The sequence below is a fragment of the Pelecanus crispus genome, chromosome 10 (genome assembly GCF_030463565.1).
Source record: "Pelecanus crispus isolate bPelCri1 chromosome 10, bPelCri1.pri, whole genome shotgun sequence".
NCBI classification, from domain to species: domain Eukaryota; kingdom Metazoa; phylum Chordata; class Aves; order Pelecaniformes; family Pelecanidae; genus Pelecanus; species Pelecanus crispus.
In genome coordinates, this window is record NC_134652.1 from 6,545,621 (window position 1) to 6,560,416 (window position 14,796).

At 34.3% G+C, this 14,796-nt stretch overlaps 1 protein-coding gene across 2 annotated transcripts in view; it reads right to left on the bottom strand.

The window, feature by feature from the left end:
• Window positions 1-14,796, bottom strand: part of WDR11 (WD repeat domain 11) — a 44,554-nt gene that overhangs the window by 6,123 nt on the left and 23,635 nt on the right. The window contains exons 12-24 of one of the 2 annotated variants that reach the window (XM_075717491.1): window positions 13,514-13,620; window positions 11,240-11,315; window positions 9,777-9,885; window positions 9,341-9,465; window positions 8,762-8,909; window positions 7,799-7,905; window positions 7,176-7,290; window positions 5,283-5,454; window positions 3,599-3,707; window positions 2,749-2,811; window positions 1,466-1,531; window positions 524-695; window positions 178-273 (exon numbers count right to left, since the gene is read on the bottom strand). In XM_075717491.1, the coding sequence (XP_075573606.1) occupies window positions 178-273; window positions 524-695; window positions 1,466-1,531; window positions 2,749-2,811; window positions 3,599-3,707; window positions 5,283-5,454; window positions 7,176-7,290; window positions 7,799-7,905; window positions 8,762-8,909; window positions 9,341-9,465; window positions 9,777-9,885; window positions 11,240-11,315; window positions 13,514-13,620 (1,465 nt within the window). Of the gene's footprint in view, window positions 1-169; window positions 274-523; window positions 696-1,465; window positions 1,532-2,748; window positions 2,812-3,598; window positions 3,708-5,282; window positions 5,455-7,175; window positions 7,291-7,798; window positions 7,906-8,761; window positions 8,910-9,340; window positions 9,466-9,776; window positions 9,886-11,239; window positions 11,316-13,513; window positions 13,621-14,796 lie in introns of both variants that reach the window. The other variant, XM_075717493.1, reaches the window with a different exon arrangement.

Genomic DNA, 14,796 nt, shown 5'->3' on the forward strand with positions numbered 1-14,796 from the left:
CCGTGTCATTACACTGAGTCTGCAGTGTAGTAACATATCAAGACAGCAAAAACTATCCATGGGGTGAATAAAGGTATGAAGCAACACATGTGAGTTAGACAAACCTTTAACTGAATAGGATAAGTACATAGAATGGACAAGGAAGAAGAACAAAAAATTAAAATATTACCCACAAACCTGGCCCAAGAGAAGCAGCTGATCAGCACATTTCCTGGTATGATCATATGTTGATCTCTTCACCTCCTGGAGATTTACCCTTTCAAGCTGGAATTTCTGCATGAAGAAGAAAAAATATTGTAAACATAAGACTACTATAAGAAACAAAAAATATGGAAGTATTTTGGGAGTTCCAAAAATCTCCCTATTTCTGAAATCATAGGGAGTCATTTAATCCAGAGATGTATGTTACTAGTAAAAGTTAAATATGTATGGTAAAAAGCTCTAAGGTAAAAAGAAGGTTATAATGCTGAGCTTTTAATGTTCTGATCTGTTATTAAATATATTTTTGAACTCTTTGAAATACCTGGAAGTAATAATTTTCACACAGTATGTCATAGCATATATCCAATGGATTAACCAACTGTTCTTGAAGGATAGCTGTGTCTGTTGGTTTTGCAGGCTTTTGCTGGGATAAGCTGTGCAAATAGTGGGCAGCAATAGTCCAGAAATGCAGTTCAGATTCATCCCCATACAGTCTGAGAAAATGCAAATCAGGATGTGAAATACGTTTGTATTTTTTCATATGTCACATAAAAATATTACACATTTAAAATATCTTTTTACAAAGACCATGCATTATTATGGGCACCACAAGTATTTCACATTATGAATGGGACAAACTACAAGAAAAGATTAAGGAATGACATTCAGCAAGCTAGATAAGAGGTTAGCCAGACGACTGTTACAATAGCAATTAAACTCCATGAAGGTTCAGCATATAAATATGTGGAAATTGGTATTTTATTATTATTTTACACTTAATCATTAATATACTCTTTCAACTACAACCAAGTTACTAAGTTTGAAAAACATCTCTGAATATAGACAGTCTAAAATTAGCTACAGTTTAGGTAGAAGAACAACACAGAAGAAATATATTTGAAATAAAAAACAGGCCTTCCCCCGTTTGCATATGATCTATTGTGTGTTGCGAAGTTCTGAATTACATTTTTTGGCCATTGTACAAGTAAATGCAATGTAGTTAGCAGAACTGCATTTATGAAAGTACCACCAAGACTGAAGGAAGGTCTCTACATCCGCAAGCAAAAAAAACTGTTTCAGTAAGGTAACATTTCCATTCCCAGTCCTGAAAACACTCTAATACCTGGGTAACAAAGTACTTTAGGAATTGCACTGAGTTAAAGGAGAATTAGTTGAATACTTCAACCTCAGCACATTCATATGCATTAATAGGATCAAGATTTTATTAGGAAACATTTGATATGGTTATCTGAATCTCTACTACCTGGCAACTAGGAGACATCTTTGCAACAGAGTAAAATCTGGATCAAGCAAAAGTTTCTTTATGTCACTGCAAAGAAAGCAAGCCATAAATTAGCTGTAAAATGCTGTGCAAGGTTTTTTGTTTGCTTGTTTTTGAACACAAATAGGATATAGCATCTACAAATTGAAAAACATCAAAACAAAAAATACACAATTTCTCTTCTGAACTGAAAAAAAAAGTATCTATCAAAACAATTACAACAGGAAGTACATATAATTTGAAATATACTTGATCTCAAGGAGCAAGTCACTCTACCAGTTTAAATACAAGTAGTGAGTCCATCAGGAATCCCTTATTCTTGTAATAAAGGGACCAACCACAAGGGTGTATACAAAGCTGTAAATTAGTCTGCAGTGATTCTACAAGTTACAAGATTAAATTAATTATGAATAATTTTGCAACTATGTAGTGCCATAGCATAAGAGATCGACATGCATGAATTCAGGTTTTCTATGTATGTTTCAGACTGGATAAAAATACGCTATCTTTTCCATCCTACTAAGTGAGAGAACAAAAGGAAAAGGGAAGAACTTCTGCTTACTAGCTTCAAATATTATTTTCATAGTTTAAATGGAATGTCAAAATTTGTTTTCTGTGTCAGCAGAGCATTGTGCATGAATATTACTCTGGAAGTATTTCTTCAATAAAAGATTTTTAGAATTGTTTGTCTTTTCTTCCTCAGAGCTTATGTATCTTAAACAAACACTGAAGTATTTAAGTAGCAGTATCCAATAGAGTCTGAACCAACATTACCAAAAGGTATTGCCTAAAAAATTATGAATGCTCACTGGTCAATTATAAATTATACACTAACCCTAATCAGTATCTTTAAAACTCTTGCTGTCAGCCACTACATGATAAGTCAATGTTAAAAATTCAATATTGTCTTCCATCACACTTTATATATTCAGAACAGTATATTTTGACTGTTGAGTTAATATTTAACAAACTACTCTGAGATAGTTTATTTAAAAAATATTTTTGAGATTTTATTATGGTTTATTTCTAATTAGAAAAAATAGAAAAAAAATTTAAATCGTCAATAAAATGAATAAAGCACCACCTTCAGGAGTTACATAAAACAAATTAACTGTTTAAAATAAAAGCTGTGATTACTCAAGCTTATCTTTAGAGAGGTAAAAAGCATTCTTTCTTCATTAAGTTGTGAATTGCCACAAATGTCTGGTTTTTTGCCTTCTCTGAATTCACTAGTTTACTCAAATATTTAATAGAAAAATTCTTACTTGGACAATGAATTCAACTGCTCTTGAAGAAGGTTTTTAATATTTTCATTCTCTGGATAATCACTGGATAAAAAAAGAAAAAAAAAAAAGAAAAAGAAAAAGGTTTACTATATCACCAAAATGACAGAATTATCTGAAATGGAAGGGTATTACTGGTAGTAGACAAACACAAGAACATATATGGAAACAGTCTTTCATATTCTTATGGTAAGCCATTCATGCAGGATTCTTTGTCTAGTTACTAGTTTGCTTTCTCTCAACCTCAGAGTGAGTGGCGCCAATCTTTCTTTTCCCACTTTTCTTTTATTCATTAACCTTGAAAGTAATAAAAATGACAATGCCTAGCCCATTATTATGTGACCACCAACAGTACACAAACACAATAAAGGATACAGAAAGGTGCTCCTACTGTGATGTGAAGTATGGCTCACTAAAAGTAAAAATATGCCTGTTAGACTATCAGTTAGAATATCACTTTCAATTACACTTCAGGAACCCACTCTGACTATTTACATTAACTTCTTGAACAAAGAGAACACACAGTTGTCCTCTGAAGTAATATAACCTGTAAATGACATCAAAATATTGCCAGTATTTTAACATAGACAGCAGTTTTCAATAGCCAAGGGCTACTGAAAGTTACAAAAAACAAAAGAAAAGAAAGAAACAAAATACTTGACCTTAAAGCCTTTTCTATTTATTACTTTTAGTAATAAATAGTGAAGCTATTATCTTTTTTACGGTCCCAAAATGAGGAAAATTATATGTCTAACAGTTATTTGCACAGAAAAACTAACAAAATATGTAGAATTTAAAATAATAATAATAAATTATATATATTTCTCCTTACATGTTTATAATATCTAGAGCATATTTCTCATTCCACGGCTGGTGCAACAAGAACGCTTTTAAAGCCAATGAAGCCCTTGGAACAAGCAGATAGGGACACCATGCAGGTTCTGAAACAAAAGGAAAAGATTCATTGTTCAGTGGCTAATGTGCAATAAACACTGTGTTCAGTAACCATAAAATGTACCACCTTGTTTGCAAGCACCAGAAGAAAATCATAAATCACAGGCTTTTCATATACACAGCATGCATTACTAGACATAAAAGCTTATCTTTATACTCAAGCAAAAATGTTTCATAGAAGGTACAGGGTTATCAACCATGCTCAAATGAGAACTTCGGGACATTCCATATTGAATTTAGCCATAGACTCCTGTAATACATTATACTGGCACTAAGTAGAGCTGTACATGATGATTATTGCTACTACAAGGACATGCTGGAAAGTAAGTACAGCTATACCAAAATGTACCATAATGTATGTTTTAGTTTTACTTTGCAATCGTAGTTTCTACAGTATAATACAAGGATTAATAACCATCATCCCAAAAGGCTGTTGTAAAGTTTAATACATGTCTATATTAGCAAAGAAATAAGATGAAAATTATAGCACTATCTCTTGTCATACAAATTTAAGAGTCAGTAAATCTGTATTCAGTACAAGGTTTGGATGATACGCAGTAAATGCTACCCAGTGACTTAGGAGTAAAATAAGTACCAACCAGCTACCTTATTCAATATTCAGCAATTCCCCATACTTCATATGCACTGAATGATGTAGGAACCTTGTAAATGTGATTTTGTAATCAAAAGGTTATCACAGCGTAGAGGCAGAAGGACAGCTAAATCACAGGCAACCTTAACCCTGGTGTACCCTAATTTCAGTGTGCTTGGTTTTAGAACGTTAACTTTTATAGCTTAATATTACAGAACATTCATTCGATAGTATAAATAGCTGTGATAAATTATGGGTTTCCGCAAACATCCCACACCACAGCTCCCCACATCACAATTTTGTTTATTACATATGCCTTAGTCAGAATCCACGTTTAAAGGAAGTTGTGTAAGTAAAGGCAGGATTGACCAAAAAGACCAAACCAAAAGCAGTTAATTGGAACATCAGTAATAAAAAATAGAAAAATGTAGCTTAGTTAACTATTTAAACCATTAAGTATTTAAATTACCTTCTTATATGGCAAAAAAAGTCAAACAGCTCTAATATTGCTATTTTAGAGTTCACTGGGAAAATCTACTTTGAAAAGCAATGAATCAGTCTATAAACTGCCTTTGATATCTGGAAATACCAGAAAAGACATTTTTCACACATTAACAAATGTTTCAAAATTATGTAATGAATAGCAGTGATGTGGGTACTGATACCCAATTGATGTACCGATGATTTTTAGGTCAACTTGCTAGACATCTGTACAAAAAGCTCTTATTTTGTTAATCTATATTCCAATCAAGCTATTAAAATGTAAGTTTATTTAGATTAAACCTGTATGAAAAAAGCATGCATATGCCTGAAGCCTGAAAAATTTTTCTGCATCTATGAAAACCACTCTAGGGACGCCTAATCCTCTACATATGACAATTCTCTGTTCTAACAGAAGCGCTGGACATTTTTATGGTCCACTTTCAAAATGGAGTATCTAGCAGCCAATAGCAAAAATAAATCAACATACCTATTAAGTCTTGTTCATCCATTCTAAAGCACGATGGTTTCATGGACAAGTCTAGAACTCTAATGCACCCATCATCTGATGCCAAGACCACTTTGTCCGACGTGCACCAGTCCACATCCAGGATTCGGAAATTGATGTTTCTTCCACTTCTTAAACTGCTCACCATTTGTACCTTGGAAAGTTGAGTTATTTTTCATTTTTAGTAGGCTCTCCATCACACAGTGTAAGACTCTGTCACACGCCCAAGAGGCACACCACAAAATTCGCAATAAAAGGTGAAGTTAGTCATAAATCATTTTAATGATGGTCTCTTCTGGAGAGTAGGGAATTTAGAAACCTTGGAGCAGGGCACATGGTTGCCCTGAAACAATACTTTTTCCTAATTGAGAGCTGAGAAAACATCCTTTTGAGCACAGCTGTACAGCTGCCTTTTTGTTATCTTTTCTGACATAAAATTTCCACGGTAAACTGCTGGAAATTTACGTTCCTTCTAATTCCAGTCCCTGATCTAGCATACATGCATCAAGGTGGAAGTGAGGTTCTCTAACTCACTCATGCTCTGCATGAACTTATGCTTTCTTGATAAATACTGAACTTGTCTAGAAATGCCTTTAGACATACTATTAACACAACATTATGGGAATATGATGATTTATTGCAATGCACAGATAAACAAAACCTTCTAAACTGCACTGTTAACCACAGGTCAGTAGTTAGACATTTTGCAACCCTTCTGTAGCATCACAGAACATTACAATTCTTAATACATGGAAATATTAACAAAGCCTCTGCTGCAATCAACGTTCTGCTATTTCCTTTCACTTGTCCTAGAGCAAAGCATGAAGTTAGAGAGATGTAAGGTACAACAGCTCTAGAGCACGATAACTTTTAGCACCCAATTAGAAAAAAAATGTAGAAATAACAGATAACTGGTTGTAGGCAAAGGTGAAGTTCTAAGGAGACGATTATATGGATAATAGGATTTAGACTATGAAATATTTCTACAGATACTCTGAAAGATTTTCAGCTGAAAATGTGAATTAATTTTAAATGCTTTCATGTAAGAAACTCTTTCCCTTGTCCCAGAAAAGAGGTGAACAGCTACAGGAAGAGTATCCCATGGCATCAAAACTATTAAAATGTTCTTCAAGGAGGGACTCGTGGGATAATAGTCTACTCTGCCTACATAATTCACAGTTGTTGGTCGTATCTGCTGTCCAACTGCTATCATCAAGGGAGCATATCATATTGCCCAAAGTGTCTGATTTCAGATCTGGTGCTCACTACAAAAAAAGTGAACATAAAAACATTAAAATTCCCATTTCATACCCTCATAACTTGAGCTTACTCTGCAGGGCTAAGTTAAAACTGTACAATTATCTTTCCTTCCCCATGGTACAATAATCCCCTGAAAGACCTATAAAGCAAACCTCAGAAGACTTCTGAACATTAGTACAGAATTTTTGAATAAGATGAGAAGCTAGACAACATTAATTAGCAAGAGTCTTGCTTGTGCTGAAGAATACATACTCTTGAATATGCACAGAAGTTAAGAAACCTGTAGTAAAAATACTCTCTTGTCCACAGATTAAATTCTGAGATTGAGGACTCCCCCTTAAATTTTCAATGTCCGCCTCAAAAACATTACAAGAGAATGACAGAGTATCTCAGAGACATTGTCAGCTTTATGAGTGAAAGGTACTTTTCATTGATGACAGCTTAAAAATGCTTTATAGGAACTAAAAGTCTTCTGAGAAAAGCCATACAACTTTATTATAAAACTGTCACCAAGAAATCATGACTAAGTAAAACTTAATGCCTGACTCATCCTGATTTTCAGAAGTAATATGTGTATTTTGCAAAGAAGCACATATCAAAACCACAGACGCTTACCTCTTTGGAATCCCAAATTTCTGCTCCATCATTGTACATCACAAGGAGTTTTTGATTTCCTTTCCCTGGGGCAAACCGTATCTTTTTCACCCAGCTTCGGTGTGTAGGAATCCCCCTAAGAAAAGCAAAGCACAAGATTAGCATCAACATTTCTATACATGATATTGTTGGTAGTTAAATCCTTTCCATGAACATTGCAGATCATATTGTACAGATTGAGAAGGAGAACTATGTATACACACACATATATATAGACACACACACAAATGGCTATCCAAATTATCATGAAAACTAAAAAGATTAAATGCTTGAAATAAAATGTTAAGTATTGTAGTATTTATCAGAAGCCATTGCAGATTTAACATAATAAAGATATCTAGCCATTTTAAAAACTTTGATAAAATGTCACTCCATCTGAAAACACAACAGATGAATATAGAGAATTGTAACACAGTAGGCATTTTCCAAAATTTTATTGCAAAATACTTGCATTTTTCCCCTCAGGCATCACAGATGACCACCTACAGTGAAGAACAAAAATGAAGGGGGGGGGGGGGGGAACAACCCCAAAACATTCTAACACTCATTATCTCATGTTTATCAGACTTAATTTGCATTCATACCTGGATACTCTAGCTTTCAAATCCCAGAAGTTTAAGTTTCCATCAACGTCTCCAAGAACCAGGATATCCCCTTTCCAGGCAATACACGTAATACTACCCATGCTTCCCTGGAAATATTTAAGAAACAGAATAAGATCTTGTGATTAATAGAGCCAAACATAGGAACAAACATTTCAAAATTAGTATTTTATTTTTTAAAATATTATATGACATGATAGACCAAATTCTACTCAGTTAAACAAGAAACAATTCTATTGAATATAAGCATTTATCAAGTCAGTCATATTTGCTTCAATATACTTCAAAAGACATTTCCTTGTAAGAAATTTTGGGTTTAAAGCAATGGAAATCACTTCTCTGTTTCTTGTTGCAAGGAAACACCAACATGACAGACCTCATTAAACACAATACTAGCATATACTAAAGTAGGAAACAAAAATAAAAGAAATCCTACTTGTAAATTCAATTTCTCAAAGCCTTCAGGAACAACTGAAAAAAAAAGACTGTTCTTCAGAGTATCTGGGGGGGGGGGGGGGCAGAATCAAAACTCACAAAAGAGTGCTCTGGCCCACTCAAGTCCTCCTTATGACGCAAGATAAAATCCATTAACAGAACATAGTCATGTTTCAATAACATCTTCTTTGTCATTCAAGCTTTTTATATATGCCTTACTAAAATTCTTAAAAATATGACATGTAATTTATTCAGAAAGCAAGTCAGGGCCTATGAAAATTCTAACTTGTAAAAAAAAAAAAATATATTTATTTCACCAGCATTTTCAATAGAAAACTTTGTGAAAACAGAATTGCTATAGTATTTGCAGTTGGAATTTTTTATTTCGTATTTCAAACTACTGCGTTAATGACCACTTGGCAGTACAATGCATATCCCTGATTTTTTTTTCTGGCAATCATACCTAAGGAAAACATTAAACCATCAGTGATACAGAAAATTGGAACTCACATCAGGAGGAATTCTTGCACTGTCTTTTACTGAGTTTCCTTCTACTGTGAGATGATAAACCTGCCCATCAGCACCTGTAAACACAAAGTGCTCCCTCGCAGAAATGTTCTGGCTCAGCTCCGATTTACTTTCGGCTTCCTGCAACAAGCTTTAAAGAAAACAGAATGAGACACAAGTATGTATTTCTTGAAATTAGAATTGCAAGGCAAATTCTTCCTAACTAATGCACAGAGGCAGCACAACAATGCATATATCCTTCAAAACAATTTATCCAGAAGCAACGGTTAACTCATTTACACGCTTGTGGAAATGCCTGGGGGCAAATAAGAGTTTTACTTCCAAGAACCAGGTAACTAATGGACTGCTGCAGACACACCCAAGAGAAACAGGTACACTGTTTCTCTCATTCAACAGTAAATCAAAGTTCCACATCTTAGAGCTAAAGAGAGGCCCATAAAGTTGCTTTCTCTGCTATGCACTCAAGAATCAGTTCCAAAATATTCCGTTCTACAGAACAATGGCACACAGTGGAAAAACAACAACTGATGCAGAATAACACGATATCAGAATGAGAAATACCTGATCACAGAAGATTCTACATTGCTAACTTCTGTATCTGATGCAACCGTCTGCCTGGCCATGGCCTCACGGGCTGCTAACTGCTTCTTCCTCAGGCTTTTTAAGTTATGAGAAGGTGACCACTCCTGTGAAAAATTGTCCAGGAAAAATGGGAAAGACAAATGTTTACTCCCCAAATTTACTGGGGATTTTTCTGCTAATTATAATAATGTCAATGAAAATTGCTTTCTATGATACCTCCCTCCATCACCCAAGGAGCAGACCAGATTTTTCCACTATTACCTCCTTTATTCGTGCCTCTATTTGATGACAGATGAAACCAGAAGAGTGAAAGCACTTATCTGTACAGTAACATTTTGCTGCAAAATTGCTCATAGATTTTTATACTATCTCAACATATTACATTTAACAAACAGTAACAGATTTTATTCCTTACCAAAGCAGTTGCTGTAGGAAAGTTTTTAGATATTTCTCTGAGCAGAGTGCATGTTCTGACATCCCAGATCTCCAGTGGTTTTTCTTTAAATACTACAGCTAGATACTGCCTAAAACAAATAAGGATTTACTATATCAAAAGTAATCATTCCATTTTAATTTGAGTATTTTACTTCACAAGCGTTGCTCATATCAGCACTCCAGAAAACCTCAAAAACTAAGAGAAAGCAGAGTAAATTAACTTGGATCAAATCCTACTCCGAAGCTTGTGATTTCCTTGAGTTACTCAAGTGCAAAAGACTCTGTCTGAAAAAGCATCCTCCTTCAAAGCTAAAAGAATTAGAAAATTCTGTCAGGTGGTACTGCTCAATTACTGTAAATAGACAAGGGAAGGAATTCAGAGAAAACAGCAGCACCTCTAATTTAGCCATATTCAGCCTGAATTGATGACTGCACAAGATATCAGAAAGACACAGCAAGCCTTTAGGTTGGATAGATTTTTTTTTTCTACTCCAGATGCATGCCAGTAACCTAATCAAGTGATAAATGAACATAAAATCCTCTTACACTAAACCACTTGTCAGTCATGATGAGTAAAACACCTTCTATTCCACCACTTTTCACATGTACCTTGAAAATACAGAGAGACTCTGCAGCTATTTGTGCTCTTCTCAACTGTCTTAATTTCTGTTCAAATGAACTATCCTTTCTTGTTCTCACTTAACATTCTAGTCTCTTCATCTAAGCCCATGGCTGTTCTTTATTTTTAATGTATTGATACCATTATATGGTTGAACACTTCCAAATTCTCTGGAACACATACATACTTCTGAAAATATTCCCTTGCAAGCTAGAGAACGTTAATTTTTTCTTCCATTGTAAAGAAAAAAACTTTTAAAATTTAGAGATAATGCCTTGTTAAATACAATACTACTTTAATTCACTTACACAGGCGAGTAAAGTAATCTCACAGAGCACTACTTTTACTATTTTTGACCAGGGCCTCCTGTCACAGGCCTGATGTCAAAATAAGCAGAATTTGATGGTGAAAAGTCATCCCACACCTTTAACGCCAATCTTTTAGTTTTAAGTAAGGCTTAAGTTATAGAAAAGGGAATTAACTCACAACATAATCGAAGCTGACAAAAATTGCTCAGCACTTTTATTCTCCCTAATATTATCAAAATGTCTGTTCAGTGAACACAATTCTTCAAAGAACTAAAATATTAATGACTCACCTTGCCATGTGATTGGATCCTGAAGTGACAAAGTCAACCACAGAAACATTCACAGCTTTTGCACTCTGAACTAATATTCTAAAATATTTTTCTCTTGATGCTGTTGCACATTTTTCTGTATGCTCTGGAGTGTTTTTTCGTGGAATTCCTATTATTTCTATTAAGTCATGAGGATCCTCATGCAATACAGTCAAAGTTATAAACTTCACAATGTTACTCTACTTACTTCAAATGAGACACCTTTATCATTTCAATAGCTGGCTCGTCATTGCCTCGCTCCCCACGAAATGCGATGCTCCTGCCTGGAACACAAAAACAACATGGGGGAAACCAGAAAGAGTTACTGAACTAAATACAAATATAGAAAGAGTTTGTAAACTATTCTGTTTATAAACAGAAATAGTTTACAAACTAAACTAGAACATTTCCAAGTAACCTGCCCTACCTTACATTACTCTTGTCATTGTCGAAGTATTACTATGTTTCAAAGGACTAAATACAGTGGAAACTCTACTGTCTCAGATAATACCTGACTGGCTTCAGAGCACAACTACTGAAATAGATGCATAATCAGCATTATATAAATACAGAGAGAGAGTTCAAAGAGTTATTATTTTCCACTCAAAGCCAATGAGATATACTCTTGATTCCCCAAGGAGGAAATTCACGAGTAGATTTCTGGTTTTGTAAGATAAATTAACTGTACCATATACTAATATTATATTTAAAAGTCTGAAAGTATTTCCATGCTGAAGTACTAACTCACTCTACATTTAGCAGAACCATTCTTTCTCTCCAGCTAAAAGAATGAACACTGTTGAAACGCCATAAAAATTTATAATCTTATCCCCAACAAAATTTTGACTCACCTGTAGGAAGCGTGGCAGAATTAAAGGCATTATACACATCACTAAAATAATGATCGACAAACACCAGGGTATCACAGCATCTCCTATGCAAGTTTCATTCTCCTTAGCTTTCAAGGAAAATGCAAGTTTTCAAACTTTAGCTGCTCTTGTGGCTACTCATAGCTAAATTACTTATGCCAATTATGTGACTAAATCTGGTTATCAACAATGCCAGTTAGAGCTCTCATGTCAGAGGCCAGCCTGCAGGAAACTTTCCAGATCTACTTTCTTCATCAGTGATCAAACCCATAGGAATTTTCTTCCTTATTGTTGTTCAGACACGTAAATGAGAATTTTGTCAAAATGTTCATGAAGTAAATACAAATCAGCAGAGCTTTCCTAGAACTAAAATAGAAAGTTGGGCTACACAGTGATGGAAGACCCAACAATCAAACAGTTAAGTAGCTATGCCTTTCTTGTAAGTTTTAAAAGAGGAAAAGTGACTTTTTTTTTTTTTAAGCAAAACATATGCTAAGGTGTCAGGTATTCACATTTACTTGAAACTTGGTTGCCTGCAGAAATACTTATATTTATAAATGTTTCAGTACTGATTTACAAGATGAGTGAGAAATCAAAATCCCATTTTACATGAAATTAATTTTACAAAGTACATGCCTTTTCTATTTTGATTTTAAACAAATGAACAAAAGACACTCTCAGGAAAAAAAAATTACAATATTGTTATGTTAAAAGAATAAGTTCTTTGTACAGCATCCCTGTAAATACAAAAATTGAGTCTTTTCCATAAGCTTAAAAAAAAACCCCAAAAATTATCACTTTATGCTACATAAAGCAATTCAGACTTAGCCATGTGTTACAAGATTCAGGGTCTTCAATTAGAAATTAAATGGCTCCAGGTTTTCCCATTCAAAAATAATTTAAAATTATTGAAGTGCTTCCTATTTTGAGCTGTCTAATCTTCCAAACTCTACCTCCTCGTATTGTGCAAATATTGAACTCAATCACAAATATATTTGTCATCCATTATAAGGCCAGAGTGGTTGAAAAACACACACAATCTGGCTGTTAGTTTTCCTATCAACTGTACCTTTTAAACAGTTATTTATTTTTTAACCCTTCCAATTCTTTGTAAAACTATACCCATTTAACATTCATACACACACTCAAATTCTGGCCACATGCCTGGCCTACTTTGAAAAAGTATCTGTTGCTTATACAAACCACAATAAATGGTTCAACACTATTACAGGTACATATGAAACAACGTGTGTAGACTATGACAAAACACATTTGGAAATATATGCATTTTGCGAACAAAATATACCACTAATACCCATGCTGTCTGAACGCTTCTAAACCTCCTGCTGACGCATAATCATTCTTTTAATAAGTTCAAGCCACAGACATCTTTGCAAAGGTGTTGCTTCAAGTCTGTCTGTAGAGCACCAGATGGAACACATTACGTGGCTTCACAAGGACAGAAGAGCAGAACCAGTTAAAACCCCTCTTTATTTTTTTTTTTTTTTTGTTGTGACAACAGAAGGAAAAAAAAAAAAGTAGTAAGAACTTCTGTTTGTCACTCCACAGCAAATCTGTTAGCCTCTTGTACAGATTTCTCAGGAAATACTAACCTGTTGGTAGGTCCACCAGCTGCAGCTCATTCCTTACTAGCCCCAGATTGTTAGGTGTTGATGTGGCGAAGGAAATAAACCCAGTCAAGCTTATCCACTCAATTCCTCTGTCATCAGAAGAGAGTACATGGAGTATATTAGCCAAAATATTTGAATGGCTATAAAATAGCCTGGACTGAAGTACAATAACTTTTTTCATGCATATTCTTCAATTTGAAAACAGCACAGAAGTAGTTTTCTACATCTTATGGAAACACTATATTTAAGCATAAAAAGAAGCTACGCATTTAGAATTAGGATGTAAATATAAAGTTACCAAATTAAATTAAAGAAGAACTTTCCTTTCAGACTGCACTGGTTCTTGTTTAGTTAAAAAAAAAAAAATTCAGTTAGAAACACTGGTAACTTGCAAAAATCCCTCACAGATACTCAGCACTAGTGTGGACTAAAATCACTGCTCTCATTAAATCAGTGATTTACCAGATGGGAAGAACTACCAAGTAACTCAACTTTGCCAGTATATAGAAAGAGAAAAATATTCATATGGATAGCAGGGTGAGGAGATGTGATTCTTTCAGTCCAGAGAAAGGAGAAACAAAGATGATAGAATAAGAGAGACACTGTGGAGATTTCAAAGGCTATCACAAAAGAACTGAAAACATGATTTTTTTTTTTTTTCCTTTCTCTTTTAGATCATGCCAAGGCAGCCACAAACCAAATTACCTTGAAGTCTTGCAAGGATGTAAAGTTACACTGTATATTGTCAGCACATATGGATTCTAAGCAAATTCTTGAGATATAACACAGGCCACAAAAGGACAGAAAGCAGCACTAGGTGGTACTGTTCCAAAACAAGATAGTCCTCCCATCCCCATTTCCCACACACACTCTGTGCCAGCATAAATAGTTGAGTGCTTTATCTGTGAAATAAATCAAGGAACTAATCTAAAAGAAAATTGAGTCTGTTCTAATATATATATATATATATATATATGCCCAAGTTCATTTTAACACGGATAAAAGGATTTAGGTTTTCCTCAAATCCTTCAAACACAGATTACCTAAGAACTATTTCCAGGACAACTAAGTCTTCTGTTACATTAATTGTAAAATCATGGTCTGTTTTGCAAGGATATATGTGAAATATGAGAAAGATAAATAACAGTATTTATGATTTACTGTCAGTAAATCCAACTCACATTATATTAAGTAGAAGTTTCCTAAATGCAATGTGGATGGGTGAAAGCAGAAAGCACTCCCGTAATATTCTGCACATACAAGTT